The sequence below is a fragment of the Thalassophryne amazonica genome, chromosome 20 (genome assembly GCF_902500255.1).
Source record: "Thalassophryne amazonica chromosome 20, fThaAma1.1, whole genome shotgun sequence".
Lineage (NCBI taxonomy): Eukaryota > Metazoa > Chordata > Actinopteri > Batrachoidiformes > Batrachoididae > Thalassophryne > Thalassophryne amazonica.
In genome coordinates, this window is record NC_047122.1 from 54060574 (window position 1) to 54084055 (window position 23482).

The 23482-nt window shown below is 41.4% G+C and overlaps 1 protein-coding gene across 1 annotated transcript in view; it reads left to right on the forward strand.

The window, feature by feature from the left end:
- The window catches only part of rims3 (regulating synaptic membrane exocytosis 3), a 61115-nt gene that overhangs the window by 34978 nt on the left and 2655 nt on the right, over positions 1-23482 (forward strand). The window contains exon 3 of the mRNA XM_034161365.1: positions 22604-22745. Within this exon, the coding sequence (XP_034017256.1) occupies positions 22604-22745 (142 nt within the window). The remainder of the gene's footprint in view (positions 1-22603; positions 22746-23482) is intronic.

Sequence of the window (23482 nt, forward strand, 5' to 3'; positions counted from 1 at the left end):
CCCTGCTTTGGCGTTTGAGCACAAAGAATGGATAACATTTATTTATGCAGAAAACAGGACCAGATTTACAGGTAAGAAAGTTTGATTGCGTTTTCACATCATGTGGTCCTCAGAAAGAGAGTTTAGCTGCATTTGAGTGGAAAATAGTGTTAGTTGTTGACGCGTCGGGGAGTATCAGCTGTTTTTAACGAGACGATATGGAGCGGCTCAGCTCAGAATTCTAAATAAAGGAGGGAAAAAAGTATAAAAATGTCTTTGTAAAGCTCAGTGCAGGTGTGCTGATCACTGCGCTTTAAGAGGTGAGGACAAGTCGAGCAGCTGCAAAAAACCGTGGATGAAAAGCTCACAGCTCGCTGAAAGTGGGCAGTTCAGTCGAACCCCGACCCCCTGCTCACGGACCAAGTTTAATGCTGCTATCGACCCAGAATGAAAAATAATAGTAACGCACAGTGACATGGAGAAGTAACTTTAATCTGATTACTGATTTGGAAAGATTAATGCGTTAGATTACTCGTTACTAAAAAAAGTGGTCAGATTAGTCACTGTATATATATATACATAATACAAATGAAATGAACCCTTCCTGACGCAACTCCACATTACATGGAGAAATGTGGTAGGGGTGGGATTCAAACCTGGAACCTTCCGCACTGAAAACCAAGTGCATTAACCACTTGGCCACCACCCCTTATATAAATGTTCATATGCCAGTGGTAAATCCTGCACATTTTCATTTATTACTTGGTTTTTGCAGTTTCCGATGACTATTACTGCAGTACTTAGTGGACACATATTCACACAATCTTGTTGCACTCAAACACAACTGACACTTTTCTGATGTTGAGAGAGCTCTCAATACCTTCACCACAGGGCATTCAGGTCTCTGTGTTAGGAGATGAAGACGGCAGGAAGCATTGTAGCCGAGGAGTAGCTGATGAGGAAGTGGAGATGAAGGGTGTGTCTAAATTTAGATGTTCTCAGCTGTCAATGGAACGCATCACGCCTGGAAATAAATCACACAGTATCATGCACTTCGTCATCCTCTTCCATCCCTGTGGTCATCTTGCTGTCACTTTCGACAACCTCAGCTTCTCTTAAATGATATCGCTCACTCCTGTCAGTGGCTGGAATCCTGTTGGGTACAAACAAAACTATTTACAGTATGGCCTACTCAAATTAGAGGTCACATTGTTCTAATTTATTGTTTATATTTAATAATTCATTCCAGCTCGAGGCAAGGAATGGGTGCATATAATTAGGAGGGTGCCTGAGAGTGGCATACAGTGTCTCTAAGCAAAAACCAGAGCTATGCGCTGCCTGCTTTGTCAAGTTTGACGTGAGTGCGTCTTGGTGTTTCTTCCTGATGGTCATTATCACCCAGTCTGGTCAGCTGTCATGGCTCGATGTTCCAAGTGACAGAAGCATTGACTGGCTGATGGGGTGGATCATCCTGCGTGCCAATCCTCTGTTCTATGACACAACCAATCAGTCACAGCTAAGCTCCTGTTCAGAGTGAAAGTTTTAAATGCAGAATAATAGTGGGAAATATGCAAATCGGATGTATATTTGATACTCGCATTGATAGTGTTCCATTGTTGGTAACAGCACTGACATATCACTGAGTAAAGCCTTGAATCCACAACTGCTCCGGTGGAGTTTTCCAGTGGCCAATAGATCACTTCAACTTTGACACATTTGGCCATTCATCTGCGTAATTTTAATGTAACCTTTGGCAGCATGCAACGAGCAGACACCTTATCGAGACAGAGTTGGGCTACCAACCTTTAGACCTGGGGTTGATTCCCAATTACACTACCTGTCTGTGTCTTTGGACAAAACATCCATCCATCCATCCATCCATCCATCCATCCATCCATCCATCCATCCATCCATCCATCCATCCATCCATCCATCCATCCATCCATCCATCCATCCATCCATCCATCCATCCATCCATCCATCCATCCATCCATCCATTTTCTTCTGCTTTATCCGGAGTCGGGTCGCCACCCAGACCTCCTGATCCACACACACCTCCCCCAGCTCCTCCAGAGGAACCCCAAGGCGCTCCCAAACCAGCCGAGAGATGTAGTCCCTCCAGCGTGTCCTGGGTCTTCCCCGGGGCGTCCTCCCAATGGGACTTGCCCGGAACACCTCTCCAGCGATGCTAATAAAATAATTGCAGAAAGTACTTTCAGATTTTAAAATAAGTTATTTATTCTTCTTGTTAGTGATGGAATAAAGTTCCAGCGTCCTCCGGCTCAGGCTGAGAAACTGACACGGAGCAAACACAGAGGGACTACTTTAAAAATCTGTTCTTTCGCAAGCAATTTCCATGATAAGAAATTAAAGTATTTCCATACGTCATGGTCCAATACAAAGACATCTTATGTGGACAACAGTTTTCATCAGGTTGCGATGATGAATCCGGCTGATAGAATGCAACAAGTCAGATTAAAGTCTTTATATTTACTCTGTGTGCTGCTTCATAAAGTTCTCGCTTCTGCTGCTACATTGATTAGCTCCTTACACTGGTTATGTGCATCTGCCACATCTTCTGTTTTTAGTAGAATCATTACAGCACCACATACAGGCCTGGCATATATACTCAGTGATGGGCACAGTTAGCTAATCTGCTAACTGCTAATTAGCGAAGCTAAGATTTTTGTTAATGGATTAGCTTTTCAGCTAACTTTGAAAACCATCAGTGGACCAATTAGCTTGCGCTAAATTAAATTTTCTAACTTTCAGTCCGCTAACATTTCTTTTGCTGGTAAAGTGAGTAAATTTAATGGTCAAAAACGTTTGCAAACCCTAAAATCATACATGTTAGTTCCTGTTTCTGAACGCAGAAAGCTAGCTAGCACTTCCAGTTCACAGGCCAAAGCACACAAGCGCTGGTAAGAAGACAAAAAGTTACACTGTGGACAAAAACAGTATGTAAGCAGTTCAAAAGTCAGTATTTTAAATTATTTTTTGTGCATTTGTTTTGTGTTTATGAATGTAATACAAGTGAGCCATAGCTCCGTTAACAGTTTATAAATATATAATATAGAGATAAACTGTGACTTCTAATACTGCAATTTACTGCTTTTGATAAAGATGATGACAGCGTTTTGGGTTTTATTTTTCTTTTTTTTTTTCATGTGTTCGTTTCGTGTTTGTGATCTCCTTTGAATTACCCAGCAGCCCCTGTGGCTCTTAAACTCCTAACTGGCTTATCAGTAGCTGACAGTGTAATCCGATGTGGCCGCGACGAGTCTATACTAAAAGTTAGCGGTTAGCAGTAAATTTTTTAGTGCCTTATTGGTTTAACGTTATAAAAGTTAACTTTACAGTTAGAGGTTTTATGGTTATCGAAGCTAACTTTTTGGTTTGCTGTGCCCACCACTGTATATACTGCAGCTTTTTCAAGCAGATTCACTGGATCCGTGTGGATGCAGATATTTCTGGAAACGGTGCCATGTTTACGGAACACTTTTTGAAAATGACAAAGAAAAAGATTGTGTAGGAAAATTTCCGTTTCCATGTGGAGAAGGTCATAGACTCTCATCCACCTCACGCAACGTAATCCGTTTGAGTAATCCTGGTGGCAAACAAATCAACAAGACATGGCAAGCAAGGACGTGTAGCCTCATACAACCTAAGTATGTTTTTTTAATCTTTAAGCTCTTTATTTCCTCTTATATTTTAAATGATGGAAGCTAGGTATTATTTTAGGTTGTGGTGGTAGTTTATGCCTGGAAAAAAATTACCTTTCTTCTTATTTTACTTTTGTAAGACTGAGTCCCGGGGAAAGCATTTTGATTTTGCTCTATTTAGTACCTGCTATTATTAGTACTGGTGAACAGAAACCACACACAGCATGGTTCCTCGGATTTAGTGGGTGAGTCACTGCTCCGCTGAACAGACTATTATCTCCTGAGCATGGTTATCCACGACTGCAAAAACCGAGTCAGCAGAGCAGCTCCCGGCCCGCTGTCACTCTGCATAGAAGGGCATAAAAACAATCATGGCGGATGAAATTTCGTGTATCGGGAGAATTAGGTGAAACCATGCGTGGGTGCTGGTGCGCACCCATGTGCGACTTTGATGAGCGCCCCACCAAAAGGCTTCAACTGCAAGCTCCACCCTTCCAGTCTCATTAAGTGAGTGTGTGCTTGGCTGGTGCACACTCATGCTCAATCAGCTCACTCTTTTCTGCTCCATTTAGCTCCTACAACCCTCTCGACACACATCGTCTTAGGTTTTTAATCGCTCTAAATATTTTCAGATGTCCTGTTGCATCTTGTATGGGTACCATTTCTGGGTGTATACTCTCAATAAAATAATTCTGACTTGGTGGTTTATGACTCAAGTTGGCTGGGGGTGAAAATATCCAAAAACCAAACAAACAAAACAGTTTGTTTCTTATGAAGAAACCACTTTTTCACAAGGTTTCACAGGGCAGGTCTACGGTGGCATGGATGTGGTAATGCGCGGCACCAGTGCATGGTCCCAGAAGTAGTGAATAATTTTGCACCAACTTTTTTCTTATTTTAAATTTTTTGGCAAATTTCATTGACGGCAGTACAGCTGATGCAAGAACAGTCACATCCGCTAGGTAGCGAGTAGGCTTTGTTTGAAGACGGCCAAAGTTTACCGAGCGGGGCCTGGAACTTGTTGTTAGTTGTCATTGACAACTACACAGTCAGTTACTCCATCTCACACACACACAGTACGCATGTTTATGCATACTGTGCATTAAAAATTAAAATCACTGCTACTAGCGTGCAGTACATTGACTGTATTCAACATGGAAACAAGGTTTATTTTAAAAAATAGCTGATATTTTCAGTTCCTCATTTGCTATGCTGATGCTGTATGTCATTTTTCAGGTTTGAAATTACATTGTATGTACCTGTTTCAAAAAAAAAAAAAAAAAAAAATCTGCTCCCCCTCATCACTTTTTTCTGATGTCAAAAATGACAAACTGTTTTTTTTTTTTTTTTTTAAATAATTTTTTATGGGGCCTTATTTTAATGTTCCAGGGACAAAAATAGAAGAATGTCACATATAGTAACACTGAAAACCCCCACAAAATGAATAAAAGTAAATAAGTGAATCATAACGGCATACAAACGATGTATCACAGTCTGATGAGCACGATGACTCATCAAAAATTCCTCTGCGGTCTCGTGAACTATTTCGGGTAAGCTTCATGCTGAGATTTCTTTTCCTGCTTCAGCACTTTGTCTTTCCTTTGAAGCGTGTTGTGTCACTGTCTCTCTTCACACATGAAACGTGTAACCTCACTCACGCCGCTAAAAGCTTTCTCGTTACCCACTGCTGCCGCTAAACACCAGCTAGCTAGCAGACCTGCAATCACATTCCATCCTTCTGTTCACCATCTCTCACTGACATCTTCATTTCCCCTGCTCCTTTATCTCTCCTGCCTTCATCTCTTTAGCTCCCTCTTTCACTCGGTCTATCTTGTTTTCTCAATCTCGCCCGTCAACTCCTCCGCGTTCCGTACGCTATTCTTATCCCGACTCTGTCTTTGTTAGTGTCTATATGTGGATGTAACTGGATGTGTAATGCTGTTCTGAACCAGGTGTGTTGCAGCTTGTGTGCAGCTTTTTGTTCTTGGAGCCAGCTGAGGTTATTTCTTATGTCTGTTTGAGGGTATTTAGCTGACTGGCAACCTGCAAGTACTGTAGAAGCAATAGCGCTAGCATTTTGAAAAAAACCCTAAATGAAAACTCTTAATGGCACTACATGAAGAATAAAAAGCATCCAAGTGCTACAGTTCTGATTTCATTACAGCTCTTTCATGCAGAGTGCTGTAAGTACACCGTGAATGAATTTAACCCCGTCGTAGTCACATGGTGCAGTAAAACGAAAAAAGCTACAGTGCAGCGCTTGATATGTGAGAGTAGCTTGTACATTGTTCCATCTCAGCTCAAGTGAGTCTCAGTAAATTTCATGATACCTTATAAATTACACCGAACAAGACTGTGTTTCATTTTGGACTATCAACACTTGGTGATCGAAACTACATGTCATCACGTTTGACATGACAACAACTAGCGTGATCACCAAGCATTGACAGTTGAGACTAATTTGTTTATTTCAGATGTAATTAAAGCAAATATTATAAGCAGATGTTTGTAATATCATGTTGGCCTGAATATAAGATGGCCCTGATTGATTATAAGACAATGCAGTTTTTAAAGCATATTTCTAGACAAATACTTTTTGAAGACCCCGTCCACTCAGTGCCACAATTGTTTTCAAGATTTTGACACCCATTTAAAGTGTCTACTAGTCCAAAAAGGTTCTTATACAGTCAGTATTCATATTGCCGCAGAATCATGATCTTTTGGATGAGAGCTATCCAGGAAGTCACTGTAACTTACTTGGTGTATTTATGATGTAATCAAAATAATATATTTATAATATTGTATTGGCCTGAATATAAGGTGACCCTAATTATAAAACGATGGCTATTTTTCATATACGAGGTCTATTAGAAAAGTATCCGACCTTATTATTTTTTTCAAAAACCATATGGATTTGAATCACGTGTGATTGCATCAGACAAGCTTGAACCCTCGTGCGCATGCGTGAGTTTTTCCACGCCTGTCGGTTATGTCATTCGCCTGTGAGCAGGCTTTGAGTGAGGAGTGGTCCAGCCCCCTCGTCGGATTTTCATTGTCAGGAAATGGCGGAATGATTTGGGCTTTTTTTCCATCAGAATTTTTTCAGAAACTGTTAGAGACTGGCAGCTGGAAACCATTAGAAAAATTTATCTGGCTTTCGGTGAAAATGTTACGGGCTTGGTAGAGAATAAGGAGTGTTACTGTCGCTTTAAGGACGGCCCCCAGCGGCTGTGGGGCGCGCCGCGCTCCGAAGCCGCCATCGACAGGCTGAACGACCATTTCATTTCTAAACGGATGGCTGTCTGGATCCGTGACCATCGTCTGCCATTTCTCTGGTTATCACAAGAGCTGGACATCAACCATTTTCCGTCAGATTTCACTTTTAACAAGAGATTTTGTCATGGAAAGCCGAGAGGAGGCTTCGCGCGTCACGATGGATTCGCTACTGGAGCGAGACAAATCCACTTCCAATTTGGTCTCACAGGACGGCTTTGAGATGGCGTTCAAACAGCTGTCGGTGGTTTTTCCATCGAGTGATTATCCGAGAAATTGTGGATGTGCCTGGACATGCCAGAACATGTCCCGTGAGGCTTCATCACGGTGTTGCTGTGCGCCATGCGGCACCGCCGCAACGCGCAGAATTCCTCCGCACGTCTGTCTCAATGTGCCGAAAAAGTCCACGTCTTTTCACAATTCCTGTGCTAGTCAGACGACGTCCCGGATAAAACACAGCGTCCAGTTTGGAAATGAACGGCACATTCCACTGTTACAGGAGTTTTTGTCATGGAAAGAGGAGCGGAGGCTTCGCGCATCGCAGCGGTGCCGCATGGAGCACAGCAACGCCGCGATGAAGCCTCATATATATATATATATATATATATATATATATATATATATATATATATATATATATATATATATATATATATATATATATATATATATATATATATATATATATATATATATATATATATATATATGTGTGTGTGTGTGTGTGTATATATGTGTATATATGTGTATATATGTATATATATATGTATATATATATATACGAGGGCTGTCAATAAAGTAACGGTCCTTTTTATTTTTTTCAAAAACTATATGGATTTCATTCATATGTTTTTACGTCAGACATGTTTGAACCCTCGTGCGCATGCGTGAGTTTTTCCACGCCTGTCGGTGACGTCATTCGCCTGTGAGCACTCCTTGTGGGAGGAGTCGTCCAGCCCCTCGTCGGAATTCCTTTGTCTGAGAAGTTGCTGAGAGACTGGCGTGTTGTTTGATCAAAATGTTTTCTAAACCTGTGAGACACATCAAAGTGGACACGGTTCGAAAAATTAAGCTGGTTTTCAGTGAAAATTTTAACGGCTGATGAGAGATTTTGAGGTGATTCTGTCGCTTTAAGGACTTTTCACGGTGCGAGACGTCGCGCAGCGCTCTCAGGCGGCGTCATCAGCCTGTTCAAGCTGAAAACCTCCACATTTCAGGCTCTATTGATCCAGGACGTCGTGAGAGAACAGAGAAGTTTCAGAAGAAGTCGGTTTCAGCATTTTATCCGGATATTCCACTGTTAAAGGAGATTTTTTCCTGACGCTCCGCCACAGGAAAAACACCTCTGTTGAAAGCCTTAAGGACAAGTTGGAACATGTCCTGCCTGTTAAACAATTTCTCATATACTCACTCCACTGAAAGCCATCAAAAGCCGCCTGGATTTTACAAATGGTTATCAACACGGAGGTGTTTTTCCTGTGCCGCCGCACCGCGTTGGCTGCGTCCCGACGCGCGAATCCGTCCGCACGTCTTTCATTAAAAAAATCTCCTTTAACAGTGGAATATCCGGATAAAATGCTGAAACTGACTTCTTCTGAAACTTCTCTGTTCTCTCACGACGTCCTGGATCAATAGAGCCTGAAATGTGGAGGTTTTCAGCTTGAACAGGCTGATGACGCCGCCTGAGAGCGCTGCGCAACGTCTCGCACCGTGAAAAGTCCTTAAAGCGACAGAATCACCTCAAAATCTCTCATCAGCCGTTAAAATTTTCACTGAAAACCAGCTTAATTTTTCGAACCGTGTCCACTTCGATGTGTCTCACAGGTTTAGAAAAAATTTTGATCAAACAACGCGCCAGTCTCTCAGCAACTTCTCAGACAAAGGAATTCTGACGAGGGGCTGGATAACTCCTCCCACAAGGAGTGCTCACAGGCGAATGACGTCACCGACAGGCGTGGAAAAACTCACGCATGGGCACAAGGGTTCAAGCATGTCTGACGTAAAAACATATGAATGAAATCCATATAGTTTTTGAAAAAAATAAAAAGGACCGTTACTTTATTGACAGCCCTCGTATATATGTACGTATGTATATATATGTATATATACGAGGTCTGTCCATAAAGTATAGGTCCTTTTTATTTTTTTCAAAAACTATATGGATTTCATTCATATGTTTTTACATCAGACATACTTGAACCCTCGTGCGCATGCGTGAGGTTTTCCACGCCTGTCGGTGACGTCATTCGCCTGTGAGCACTCCTTGTGGGAGGAGTCGTCCAGCCCCTCATCGGAATTCCTTTGTCTGAGAAGTTGCTGAGAGACTGGCGCTGTTGTTTGATCAAAATGTTTTCTAAACCTGTGAGACACATCGAAAGTGGACACGGTTCGAAAAATTAAGCTGGTTTTCAGTGAAAATTTTAACGGCTGATGAGAGATTTTGAGGTGATTACTGTCGCTTTAAGGACTTTCACGGATGCGAGACGTCGTGCAGCGCTCTCAGGCGGCGTCATCAGCCATGTTCAAGCTGAAAACCTCCACATTTCAGGCTCTATTGATCCAGGACGTCGTGAGAGAACAGAGAAGTTTCAGAAGAAGTCGGTTTCAGCATTTTATCCGGATATTCCACTGTTAAAGGAGTTTTTTAATGAAAGACGTGCGGACAGGTCCGCGCGTCGGGACGCAGCCGGCGCGGTACGGCAGCACAGGAAAAACACCTCCGTGTTGATAACCATTTGTAAAATCCAGGCGGCTTTTGATGGCTTTCAGTGGAGTGAGTATATGAGAAAATGTTTAACAGCTGGACATGTTCCAACTTGTCCTTAAGGCTTCCAACGGAGGTGTTTTGCCTGTGGCGGAGCGTTGCAGCGGCTGCGAGCCGATGCTGCGGTTTGTTTTTTGTTTTTTGGCTTTTTTGGATTGGTTTCAGCATTTTATCCGGATATTCCACTGTTAAAGGAGATTTTTTTAATGAAAGACGTGCGGGCGGATTGCAGCGTCGGGTCGCAGCCGCCGCGACGCTCCGCCACAGGATCAGGCCCGGATCCAGGCCGGTTTGGACTGATGCATAATCTCGAATAGCCGAACGTGTCCCCGCGGTGAACACAGCTTTTCGGTGGTTTTCATGTCAACCTATAGTCCGTAAATTATACAGATTTTTCCGAGTTTCAGAGTCATACGGACGTACAAATAAAGTCGGATATTCAGGGTTTGGTCTGTAATAAACTATTTCTGCAGCGCGGCTCCACTTTGAAACCACGAACCATTGAAGCAATGCTTCGATCCAGTAGCTCGTTGGTTCTTTGATTCACTGCTCTTCAGAAACGGCAAGCCGCTTCTTAACTCCTCGCAAAGCCATTAAAATATCGTCAGTCACTTTTGTGTGGATTAAAGTCACTAACTGGGACTCTTGTCTTGTTGCTGTCAAGAAATGAGAATCGTCCTCCGTTCCGTTCACACAGCTCGAAATGCTGCGCGGCTGAGACAGAGTCCGGTCGGAATTAATAACTTCAAAATGAATCGCCGCTTTAAATAAAATGACACCTCTTTCCAAATGTAATACAGACAAGAAACTACAATCGACTAAAATGTTTTTTTTCCTCCCAAAATGAAACGTGCTGTATTTTCTTTTCAAATTACATCCTGAAGTGAAGCACAGCAGCTGTAAGCTCAGCTCAGATATATGGAAACACATTCATGCCAATGCCTGAAAGGAAATGCTTTTGACAAAAACTACAGATTTTGTTTATTCCTATTTATGTCCAGAGATCAAGGATTCACCATGTAGAGTTCATTATGTACAAAGTTTAAGGATCCAGTGACCAAATTCATATTTATTTACTTTAAGACTCAATAAAATGTTCAATTTCAATTCAGTTTAATCGGCTTATAAAGTGCCAAATCACAACAAAATCTAAATATACTAAAACAAATACATCACAATTGTACACATATCAAATTGTGGTATGTGTACAATTGTGATGTATTTGTTTTAGTACATTTAGTCATGGACATGAATATTGTTATTTTGATATGAAACAGGATAACAAATGACCTGCCAGTGGTTTTATATTTGATTTCATTAGTGTGTTGTCAAATTTATGCAATGTTCATTTACATTTTCAAATAAAACTGCTTTTAAGCGGCTTTTGAATTCATTTTTGGGTTTCACATATACCGTGCGATTACTCATGATTAATCACAGAAAGTCATTGAGTTAATGCAATTAAGATTTTTTTATGTTTGCCCACCCCTAGTATATATGTATATATATGTATGTATATATGTATATGTGTGTATATATATATGTGTGTATATATGTATATGTGTGTATATATGTGTGTGTGTATATATATATATATATATATATATATATATATATATATATATATATATATATATGTGTGTGTATATATGTGTATATGTATATATGTATGTACGAGGTATCTTATAAAACTAACCGGCAGTTTTATAAAAAAAAACTATATGGATTTGATTGACATGCGATTACACCAATCATGCTTGAACCCTCGTGCGCATGTGTGAGTTTTTTCACGCGTGTCGGTGACATCATTTCCCTGTGGGCAGGCCTTGAGTGAGATGTGGTCCCGCCCTCTCGGCTGAATTCCTTTGTTTCACACGCTGCTCGAGACGGCACGCGTTGCTTTATCAAACTTTTTTCTGGACCTGTGAGGAATATCCGAGTGGACACTATTTGAGAAATTCAGCTGGTTTTCGGTGAAAAGTTTAATGGCTGATGAGAGATTATGGGGTGTTTCTGTCGCTGTAAGGACTTCCCACGGAGCGGGACGTCCTGCAGCGCTTCCAGGCGCCGTCGTCGGCCTGTTTCAAGCTGAAATCATCCTAATTTAAGGCTCTGTTGACCCAGGACGTCGTGAGAGAACAGAGAAGATTCAGAAGAGGCCGGCATGAGGAGTTTATGCGGACATTCCACTGTTTAAGGACATTTTGTAATGAAAGACGTGCATGCAAATTCGCCGAGTCGTTTCCGTGACGACTCGGTGAATCTGTTTGCGCCGCGACAGGAAAAACACCTCCGTGTTGAAAACCATTTGTAAAATTCAGGTGGTTTTTGATGGCTTTCAACAAGTGAGTAACTGAGAAATTGTTTAACAGCTTGGGCATGTTCCAACTTGCCCGTTAAGGTTTCCAACACGGAGGTGTTTTTCCTGTCGCGACCCCCCCGCGGTCGGGTCCGGCCCGACATGCGACTCTGCCCGCACGTTCTTTCATTACAAAATGTCCGTTAACAATGGAATGTCCGAATAAACTCCTCATGCCGACTTCTTCTGAAAGTTCTCTGTTCTCTGACGACTTACTGGGTCAACAGAGCCTGAAATGTGGAAGTTTTCAACTTCAAACGGCGAGACACTGCCGCCTCGAAGCGCAGATCACCGTCAGGCGCCGTGGGCCGTCCTTACGGCGACACTACCAGACCAAAATCTCTCATCAGCCGTTAAAATTTTTACCGAAAACCATCTGAATTTATCGAATGGTGTCCACTCAGTTGTGCCTTACAGTTTTGAAAAAATTTTGATCAAACAAAGCAGCAGTCTCTGACCCATTCCTAAACAATGAAAAAATCGACGAGAGGGTGGGCGACTCCTCACTCAAAGACTGCCCACAGGCGAATGACGTAACCGACAGGCGTGAAAAAACTCTTGCATGCCCACGAGGGTTCAAGCATGTCTGATGTAATCACACGTGATTCAAATCCATATGGTTTTTGAAAAAAATAATAAGGTCGGATACTTTTCTAATAGACCTCGTATACATGTGTGTGTGTATGTATATATATATATATATATATATATATATATATATATATATATATATATATATATATATATATATATATATATATATATATATATATATATGTGTGTGTGTGTGTGTGTGTGTATGTATATATATATGTATGTATATATATATATATATATATATATATATATATATATATATATATGTGTGTGTGTGTGTGTAAAACTCGCATATAATGAATTCAGGTGGACTATATGTATAAAATGGACAAAATCCATTATATGTATAACATGAACAAACGGACTTTATATGTATGTAATGGATTAGTTACAGTCAAGAGGTGCCGAACAATCTACGATGAATCCCGAGTGTTCCTTAATTAAATGCCGGACCTTGAATCAGGACCTGTCTCATTTAATGACCGGGTCACAACTTCGTCTGAAAAAATAAACGCCTGCCATAAATAAGCGCCAGGCATTATGTGCATTAAAAAGGATTACTGCGGAGTCTGCTGCGAAGTGTTACCTTAAAATCTTAAAGCCTGATTTATGCTTCTACAACTCTGGGGTGCAATGACGTTGACATGCACATGACCCTTTAAAAGTTCTCCGTTGCATCTTGACCGCAGGAACGGCGGCTTTTTCTGGATTAATTTGTCCCTCAAAAACTGAGTGACTGTGCAAGAAGGAGAACAGTGAGGAAAGCCACCAAGACACCCAGACAACTTGAAAAGTTATACACTGAAAAAAGAATGTTTGAACCAACTTAAAAAAAAGTGTTACAATTTGTAAAAAAACCTGAATGAATTGAGTTGTTTGAACTTAAGTAAGTTAAGTAAGTTAAAGTTGATTTAACTTTCAAACATAAGTTCAAACAACTTAATTCATTCAGGTTTTTACAAATTGTAACACTTTTTTAAGTTGGTTCAAACATTCTCTTTTTTCAGTGTATGCTTATGTGGCTGTGATTGGAGAAACTCTGCACAGTATAAGCTTTACATTTTGCATCACCAGTGATGAAATGGTATAGAGAAGGATTTTCTTAAAAAGAAGACCTGAAAGTTTAGCAACAAATTGCCAGAAGGTACATCTGAGATGCAAGCCTAGATTTGATCTGTTTTAGTGAAAGAAAATCCTTCTCTGCTCTACTGCACTATGAAGCTAAGAGTGGTGATGCAAAATGCAAAACAATACTGAACAATATTGTTTTATTTATTAACATTGATGTAAATAAAGTCAAAGACATGTTCACTGACTTGGAAATATTAATGTATCCATCGTATGACTTGTCAAAAGAAAAATGGCTTTAAAAGAGTTGATTCATATGAATGAGTTTGTCCAATTATTTATGATCTCGGAAAATGGAGGAACTATATATAAAAGTTGTAATTCCCAAATGGTCAGTGCTATATTTTTGTTAAGTGAGTTGAATTCAAGGTGACAGTTTCCGCTATTATCATGTTTTTAATGTTTTAGTTCAATTCTATTGTGGGAGTTTACAAAATCCATCCATCCATCCATCTTCTACCGCTTAGTCCAATTAAGGGTCACGGGGGGCTGGAGCCTATCCCAGCAGTCATACAGCGCGAGGCGGGGTACACCCAGGACAGGACGCTAGTCTGTCGCAGGGCCACAAATAGACAAACAAACACAGACACACACACCTACGGACAATTTTTAAAGATTCCAATCCACCTAACCCGCATGTCTTTGGATGTGGGAGGAAACCGGAGCACCTGGAGGAAACCCACGCAAACACGGGGAGAACATGCAAACTCCACACAGAAAGGCCATGGGAATCGAACCCACAACCTTCTCGCTGTGAGGCAACAGTGCTAACCACTAAGCCACCATGCTGCCCAGTTTACAAAATCCAAATGACCAAAATCATCACTGTCCAAATACTTATGACCTGACTGTACTGTGATCCCACTGGTGGACTTTGGAAGAACATTGTCTGTTTTATCTTGTACCAGACATCACTGTGCATGTGTGTGTTTTCAGGCATATTGTGGTAAGCTGTCAAAAAAATTTACAAGACATTAAAAAAATGATATAAAAATTTAGTTGAGAATTTTTGTCATTTTCTTGCTATCTGACTTTACCCTTCATTCCTCTTGTCTTCCTTGTTGTTTCTTCTTTTCCTGAATTGCTCGTCCATCCTGCGTCATTACCCATTAGCCACCGAACAGCATAATTGGGAGGAAATTGCACGGAAATTAAATTACTCTTTTCCTTATTGTAATTAATTGTCATTAGACGGAGCCCGTGTGGTATATTAAGTCCTTGGCAGACATCCTGCCATACATGAAAGTTTTCAAGAAATCATTTCCTCTGTAAGTTGTCACCGTGAGGAGGACTACACTTGACTCAGTGACCACGCACTGTGTTCCTGTCCAAGCCGACGATGACCACCGACACACACAAGTACGGTACGAGCACATTTATCGCTCATGCAACATGGTGCTTCACGGCTGGAAGTTTTGTTTTATAATAAGATTTTTTTTCCCCTTTCAGGATACTGGAAATATGGAAATATGTGTACATTTTCTCAAACAGGACCCTGCACTTATAGATAAGAATAATTTAAGGCCTCCCAACACACAGGTACACATCTTAAGCTTCCAAACTCCACTGGAACTTATTCTCTCCTCCAAGGACGTAATAAAATCATCAGCATTTATTTATTTAATTGCTTGTCTGTTAGCAGGATTATGCCAAAACTACTTGCATGGATTTTGATGTGATTTTCACCACAGATAGATATTAGGCCATGGAAGACTCCATTAAATTTTGGAGGTGATCTGGATGCGGATCCGGATTCTGGATCAAGATTTCTGAATCAAGATTACACTTTATATAGGCTTTGAAGGATTACGTCAAAATCACTTCATGGATTCTTACCAAATATGCACCACAGATAGATATTAGGGCATGGAAGACTCCACTGAATTTTCGAGGTGATCCAGATCTGGGTTCTGGCTCAGGATTTCACTTCATAGGTTTTAAAGGATTACATCAAAACCACTGCACGGATTTTGCAGAAATTTTCACCACAGATAGATATTAGGGCATGGAAGACTCCACTGAATTTTGGAGGTGATCTGAATCCGGATCTGGATTCTGGATCAAGATTACACTTTATATAGGCTTTGAAGGATTACGTCAAAATCACTTCATGGATTCTCACCAAATATGCACCACAGATAGATATTAGGGCACAGTAGACTCCACTGAATTTTGGAGGTGATCTGGATGCGGATCCGTATTCTGGATCAAGATTTCTGAATCAAGATTACACTTTATATAGGCTTTGAAGGATTACATCAAAATCACTTCATGGATTCTTACCAAATATGCACCACAGATAGATATTAGGGCATGGAAGACTCCACTGAATTTTCGAGGTGATCCAGATCTGGATTCTGGCCCAGGATTTCACTTCATAGGTTTTAAAGGATTACGTCAAAACCACTGCACGGATTTTGCCGAAATTTTCACCATAGGTAGATATTAGGGCAGGGAAGACTCCACTGAATTTTGGAGGTGATCTGAATCCGGATCTGGATTATGGATCAAGATTTCACTTTGTATAGGCTTTGAAGGATTATGTCAAAACTACTTCATAGATTCTCACCACATTTGCACCACAGATTGATATTAGGGCACAGTAGACTCCACTGAAGTTTGGAGTTGATCCGGATCGGCGGACGTCAGAAATCTCTGATAGCTCTTGTTTTAACATCTAATTTATACAAAACTTTGACTTTTTATTGAACAAAACAAAGTAACAAATCACCTTTACAGTGGTTTTATTAAGTGACATCCATCATGTCATGTGTCTCCATTTTTTTTCATTTCTCACAAACTTGTCCATGTTCTTCTAGCAGTGCTCAAACATGATCAGAATCAGTGTTGATGGTTTCCAGCCCAAAGGCTATTCAAAAACCACCAAATCACACAAAATTATATAACTATAAAAATATTATTTGTTTAATGTATGATGCATATTATTTTAATGAAATATAAATACATATTTTAACTCTTTCGGTTGCTTAGTGTTACCATAAAAGCAGTGCAGCTGAAGCATACATAAAAATCTACACCATCAAACCATTTGCTTACAACAACCTAAATAAAAATAAATAAATAAAAAGAAAAGTGGACACCCAATTGGGACCAGAAAACAGGTGTATACTGTGGTAAAACAAAAATAGCACTGTAAAACATGATATATTTTACAATAGGGAAAGTTTTAAACATGTCAAAAACAATAATGACAAAGGAACACATTATGATCCACAACACATGAAAAATTGGATGTAATTTGTGCAGATAGGGGCAATATGCATCTGTTTCTTTTAATTTTACTTTGTTATTATTCCATTAGTGTATCTTGAAATAAATCATGTCCGCTCAGTTATTTTGATGCTAGGTTACAATTACACGCTAAAATGAAAACAGTGCAGATTGCTTTCTGTTTTGGAGCAGAGTAATTTTATTGACCAGAGCAGGCAATGGTGTGCAGTGCATGGGGAGAGATTAGTACAGCGCTGTGAGATGCTGTGTGGCTTTGTGCGGTGAGGTGGACACAGCGGCTCCATGCCGTGAGGTGCACAGTTTTTCTCATTGCTCTGATAAAAGCATATGGCACAGGTTAGCGCATAGGGCTGTATGGAGTGTTTGTCACATATGGGACCTGTACTGGACTGCACACATCATCCATCCATTTTATTTTTATACGTTTGTTATTATTTCTTCAGTGCCTCTTGAAATAAATACTTTCAGCTTGAATGCGATTTGGCAACTCACTTATTTTGATGCCAGGCTACAGTGTATATTAAAATTCAAATGCAATGCAGATTGTTATTTTTTGGAGCAAGCGAAGTGCTATTTCTTTGCATAGAGGGAGAAATGCACTGGACTGGGCAGTAAAGCACAGCGGACAGTGTGTGTGCGCAGAGTGGTGTGTTCAAAAACTCACCAACAGCCTCGCCATATGTATTTAAGTGTGTCCCTTAAGTTTTCCTTTGGTCCAAATTTAGCAGGGGTCTGTCTGTGAAGACACCACAACAGATCTTTCATCTCTAACACCCATGCTTGGTAACCGTTGCTATGCATGGTGGATCATTGCTGTCACCGGTGCATCCAATAGGCATGTCTATTCTGCCAGAGAGTCTAAAAACGGCATTCTATTTTCCAGCATATAATGAGAAAGACTTCATCAGTGTTTATCCAAATGTCAGAGCAGCCTTAATGATCTAGCAGACCTGCACGCACGCACAAACATGCACAATATATATCATTTGTGCATGTGCGTCCTTGCGCAGCGTGCAACTCATTTCTGCATTGTTGGCATTTTTAGTAATCCCACATATCCATATCACTTCTCAGTTATTAATTCTCTCCCCTTGAGCCATTTTTGCATCCACTCCTAGCTCTAGCTCTTCCAGATCTCTCACTGTGTGTGACTCAATCTTGCTTTGTCATGGTTATTAAACGGAAAACTTGCAGAACTAGTTGAGGAGTGCTTTGGTTTTAGGCACACAATGAAAGTTTTGAGTATGCGATTGCTCTCCGGGCTACAGATTTCTAGTTGTTTTACAAGTGTGACAATAGCAAGGGCTTTATCGGCCTTGGACATCAAGAAACCCTCTCCACTTGCGCAGTAAATCACAACAGCTTACATAGCCTCTGAACGCCAGTCAAGCCGCATTCATGTTCAACATTCTCCTCATTACTTCATCCGGAATCTGTGTATTTGAATGTGATAATGTGTAAAAATTTGTCTTGCCAGAGGCAGAGGACAAGCTAATTGGTTTAGATGTGAGATCCAACAAAATAGATCTGAAATGATAACGCGTCAGCGCTTAAGGCGATGACTGAAAAAAAAAGCCTGGGATAAAGCGAGAGGTGCAGCAAAGAGGGAAGAAGCGATGCCACATGGGGACAACGATGCGAGCGAGCGTCGAGAAAGAGGGGAAAGGCTTGTGAGTGAGCACGCCGGCCGGGGCTCTTGGTGCAATGCAGACAGCATTGCCATGGAAACGGATGGAGGGAAAGAGCAGCTGAGGAGAAGGAGGAGGAGGAGGGGATTAAATAGGAAGGAAGGCATCATCGCTTTGCACCGTGAAGGGAGGGGAGGGGCTGGTGGACAAAAGAGTAACAAGTGTGGATGTGAAGTTTCATAATTTGCTGCCAGACACTTTTGTAATGGCAATATCACTGTAAATAAATAAATACTAAGAAAAAACTGATTCAAACTCCTGAGCCTTGTAATGCACACATCACCAACATATTTAATGCCTTTGGATTAAATTTCAAGTATTGATCAGCTGGCCTGAGAGAAAGTTGGAGGTCATCACTATGATTTGTAGCCATTTTTAGTGACTCGTTAAGGTCTGTTTAAAACAACTGATGGTTGACGAGGCAGTCGCCATGGTGCCAACTCTCTCAGGTGTCGTTGTCTGGGTTCAGATCCGGGGGCGGGGTGGTTGTCATGGTAGCTGCAGTGCATGAACTTTGTCTGGGTGTGACGCTGCAAACACGCACGGAGTCTGCTGGAAATATTCTTAATGGCGGATTTATAAATAGACGAGAGCGTGCACCCATCATCCACAACACCCATCGGACCCCATCGTTTTTCGAAGCACACCCCCCCCGTTTAGCTTCCTCCTCCTGCTCCTCCTCCAGTGGCTTTTTTCCCGTCTGTTTATGTCCGTAGGGGTGGTATTTGTGGTTGTCAAGGCGATGAGCTGGGTTTAATGAGCTTGGAGTTTGTTTGATTAATGAGGTGGGACAGCTGTGCCTGGGTGTGCTGTCAAGTAGCAACCACTTGTTTGAATGTCTTGACTATGTCACACCTTTGGAATAGCATCCACGCTCCGATTGGATGGAGACAAATGAGCTTCCGGCCTAATGAGCTGCATAGAAGCATCATTAACCCTCAAGCGACCAAGCTATTTTAGCAACTAATATGACCGAATTGGGTTATTTATGACCCCTTTGACTTTATATTGGAATATGTCTATATATTTATTGATATACAGTATTTATTTCAATTTTTAATATATTTGTCCAGCATTATTTTCATCCTCACCCTGGGCTTCAAGAATCAGTCTCAATACTTGTGCAGCTGTAAATCTTTCTATTCTAGGTCCGTTGGCTTCCTTTCAAAACAGTAAAATATAATGATTAAAAGCTGGCAAATTGTAATACCGTCTGACGCTATAATGTCAAAAATCACATAAATCTTCCCAGGGGTCATAAGTAACCCCACAAAAGTCTGGATTATATTTGCCACATGGATCGCCAATCCTTGCATGTTAAATTTTTTGCATCCATTTCGTGGATCACTTTGCGTCCTTCAGCGTATTGACCAACCTGGTCTCACGGCAAGTCGTGATTCAGCAGCACGAAATATACATTAATCCATTGGTTCGTGATATTGTGACGAAAAGCGCCTCATTTTCGTCACAGCAGCACAAATTCATTCTAGTTCATTCTGTGATGGCTGCACGAAATTAAAAGTGAAGTGGGAGGGTCGGGTGGTTATGGTTAGGGTGGGGGGGGAAGGAGTAGGGTTAGGTTATGGTTAAGGTTAGGGTTGGGGGTAGGAGTAGGGTTAGTAATAGTGAGTTACAAAAAAATCCTGTCACAAAAATTTGACTCATTTTGTGACGGGAGCACAAAAAAACAAACAAACAAACAAAAAAACGTGAAACTGGTATTGACACACAGGCCAGCACAGGGCAGCGTAAGTTCGGCGTAGTTGGTACGCCGCATTACACAACTCTACGTGGGCCCTGTGTGAAAGGGGCTTAAGAGATTTTTACGTTTTTAAAAACTATTTTCATATATTAAATGTAGGACATTTTCATTATTAAACTTGGTTCATTAAAAAAAACAGAAAAAAAAACAAACAAAAACAAAACATCAAGCAAGATAATTTAATCTGTGCTACTACTGTCATGGTGCAAAGTTTAATTCAGTATTACAAAATCTATACATTTTAAAACTTTTTTTTCAATTCTGCAGTTTATCTGGACATTCCACTGTTAAAGGAGATTTTGTAATGAAAGACGTGCGGACGGATTCGCGCGTTGCCACCCAGCCGCTCATCGCGCGGCGCCACAGCAAAACACCTCCGTTGGAAGCATTACAGGACAAGTTTGAACATGCCCAGCTGTTAAACAATTTCTCGGATACTCACTCGACTGAAAGCCATCGAAAACCGCCTGAATCTTACGAATGGTTATCAACACGGAGGTGTTTTGCTGTGGCGCCACGCCATGAGCGGCTGGGTGCCGACACACGAATCCGTCCGCACGTCTTTCATTACAAAATCTCCTTTAACAGTGGAATGTCCGGATAAACTGCTGATCCCGACCTCTTCTGAAACTTCTCTGTTCTCTCACGACGTCCTGGGTCAACAGAGGCTTAAATTTGGAAGTTTTCAGCTTGAAACAGGCTGACGACAGCGGCTCGGGGCGCGGCGCACCGTCTGGCGCCGTGGGCTGTAGTTAAAGCGATAGTAACACTCCTTAATCTCTCATTAGCCGTTAAAATGTTCACCAAAAACCGTCTGAATTTCTCGAATGGTGTCCACTTGGATGTGCCTTACAGTTTCTGAAAAAATTTTGATCAAGCAAAGCGCCAGTCTCTCAGGAAGAAGTCAGACAAAGGAATTCCGATAAGGGGGGTGGACCAGTGCTCACTTAAAGCCTGCCCACAGGCGAATGACGCAACCGACAGGCGTGAAAAAACGCACGCATGTGCACAAGGGTTCAAGCTTGTCTGACGCAATCACATGTGATTCAAATCCATATAGTTTTTGAAAAAAATAAAAAGGTCGGTTTCTTTTCTAATAGACCTCGTATATATATAATTTTTGTGCATTGTGCTTTGTTTTGATTCAAATTGATGGTCTACATGAATTAAGATATTCATAATTTTTGAACTGTGTCGGGAGTTATTGAGTTCCAGATTTTGGTGTGTTGGGCTTTTTTGGTAAAACCTGCTTAATTTCCTTGTAAAAAAACACATTAACGAACAGACAAAAGAAGATCTCAGCCAGTTTGTCGTTACTTTATGATGCCCAACTGTCAATGAAGCAGCTGATGCCCCAACTGTCACCCTGTAGTTCAGACTGTTTGTGTGAAGAGAATGTCTGTTTGTAAATGTTGCACAGACAGATATTTTCAATGCCAGTGTGAAAGTTTGGCTTTTCTTCTCATGGACGCTCAGACCTGGTCAGATGAAGCACACAAAGATGGAGGTGATACAAAGGATGAGGGAAAGTTTGTGTCTGTTCGAGACACGCAAAGACGCATTGTGTCACGATTACCAGGGGATGATGCCCTAAAAGCTGTTCTGAGGGTTCGCTCTTCACTTCGCTTCCTTTCTCCTTGTGTCAGCAGAGCTGAGGAGCTTAATACGGCTCCCTCCTCCTCAGCTAAGCCTCCTGACTTCCTCTCTTCACTCTACACTCACCATTCTGTCAGTTTTTGTTCTTCTCCTCTTAACAGCTTAATGCCCTCACGCACATCAGTGTTCTTTAAGTGTTTTAAACAGGCTGAGAAATAGATTTTCCCTCAGCGTGGGGATGTCCCTGTAGATAATAGGTCAGATTACCTTCTCACCCTCTCGCCTCAGTGAGCGAAGCTCAAAATAAACCCTGGTTTCAAAAACAGCAAGTGTTTGTCTGTATTCACTGAGAATAGTTTTGCAATAAGAGACCATCAGGTATCATTTTTTTTCTCACTTCACCTCAATGACAGAAACATACTTCTTCTGTCAGACTGAGGTGATTTTTTTTTAAATAAGTGCTAATAAAGTTACATTTGGGTAAAACAGAATCTACGTTAAGATTAATATCTGTGACCTGTGCGTTTTTATTTATTGTTTTAGACGGCGGAACAAAGAAGCTTCGCAGCGCCATCCGACGGAGCACAGAGACCGGCATCGCCGTGGAGATGAGGAACCGTGTGACACGACAAGGGAGCAAGGATTCAACTGATGGCAGCACCAACTCAAACAGCTCGGATGGAACGTAAGCATCCATCCATCTATCCATCCATCCATCTGCTCACTTGCTTAGCCGTCCATCCATTCATTTTCCCACTTGCCCATCCATCCATCCATCCATCCATTCGCCCACTTGCTTATCCATCCATCCATCCATCCATCCATCCATTCGCCCACTTGCTTATCCATCCATCCATCCATCCATCCATCCATCTGCCCACTTGCTTGTCCATCCACCCATCCATCCATCTGCCCACTTGATTGTCTCTCCATCTGTCCATCCATCCATTCATCCATCCATCTATTCATTTTCCCACTTGCCCATCCATCCATCCATCCATCCATCCATCCATCCATCCATCCATCCATCCATCCATCCATCCATCCATCCATCCATCCATCTGCCTACTTGCTTGTCTTTCCGTCCGTCCGTCCATCCATTCATCCATCCATCCATTCATTTTCCCACTTGCCCATCCATCCATCCATCTGTCCATCCATCCATCCATCTGCCTACTTGCTTATCCATCCATCCATCCATCTGCTCACTTCCTTGTCCATCCATCCATCCATCCATCCATCCATCCATCCATCCATCCATCCATCCATCCATCCATCCATCCATCCATCCATCCATCTGCCTACTTGCTTATCCATCCATCCATCCATCTGCTCACTTCCTGTCCATCCATCCATCCATCCATCCATCCATCCATCCATCCATCCATCCATCCATCCGTTAATTCTGTTCTGTCCACATCA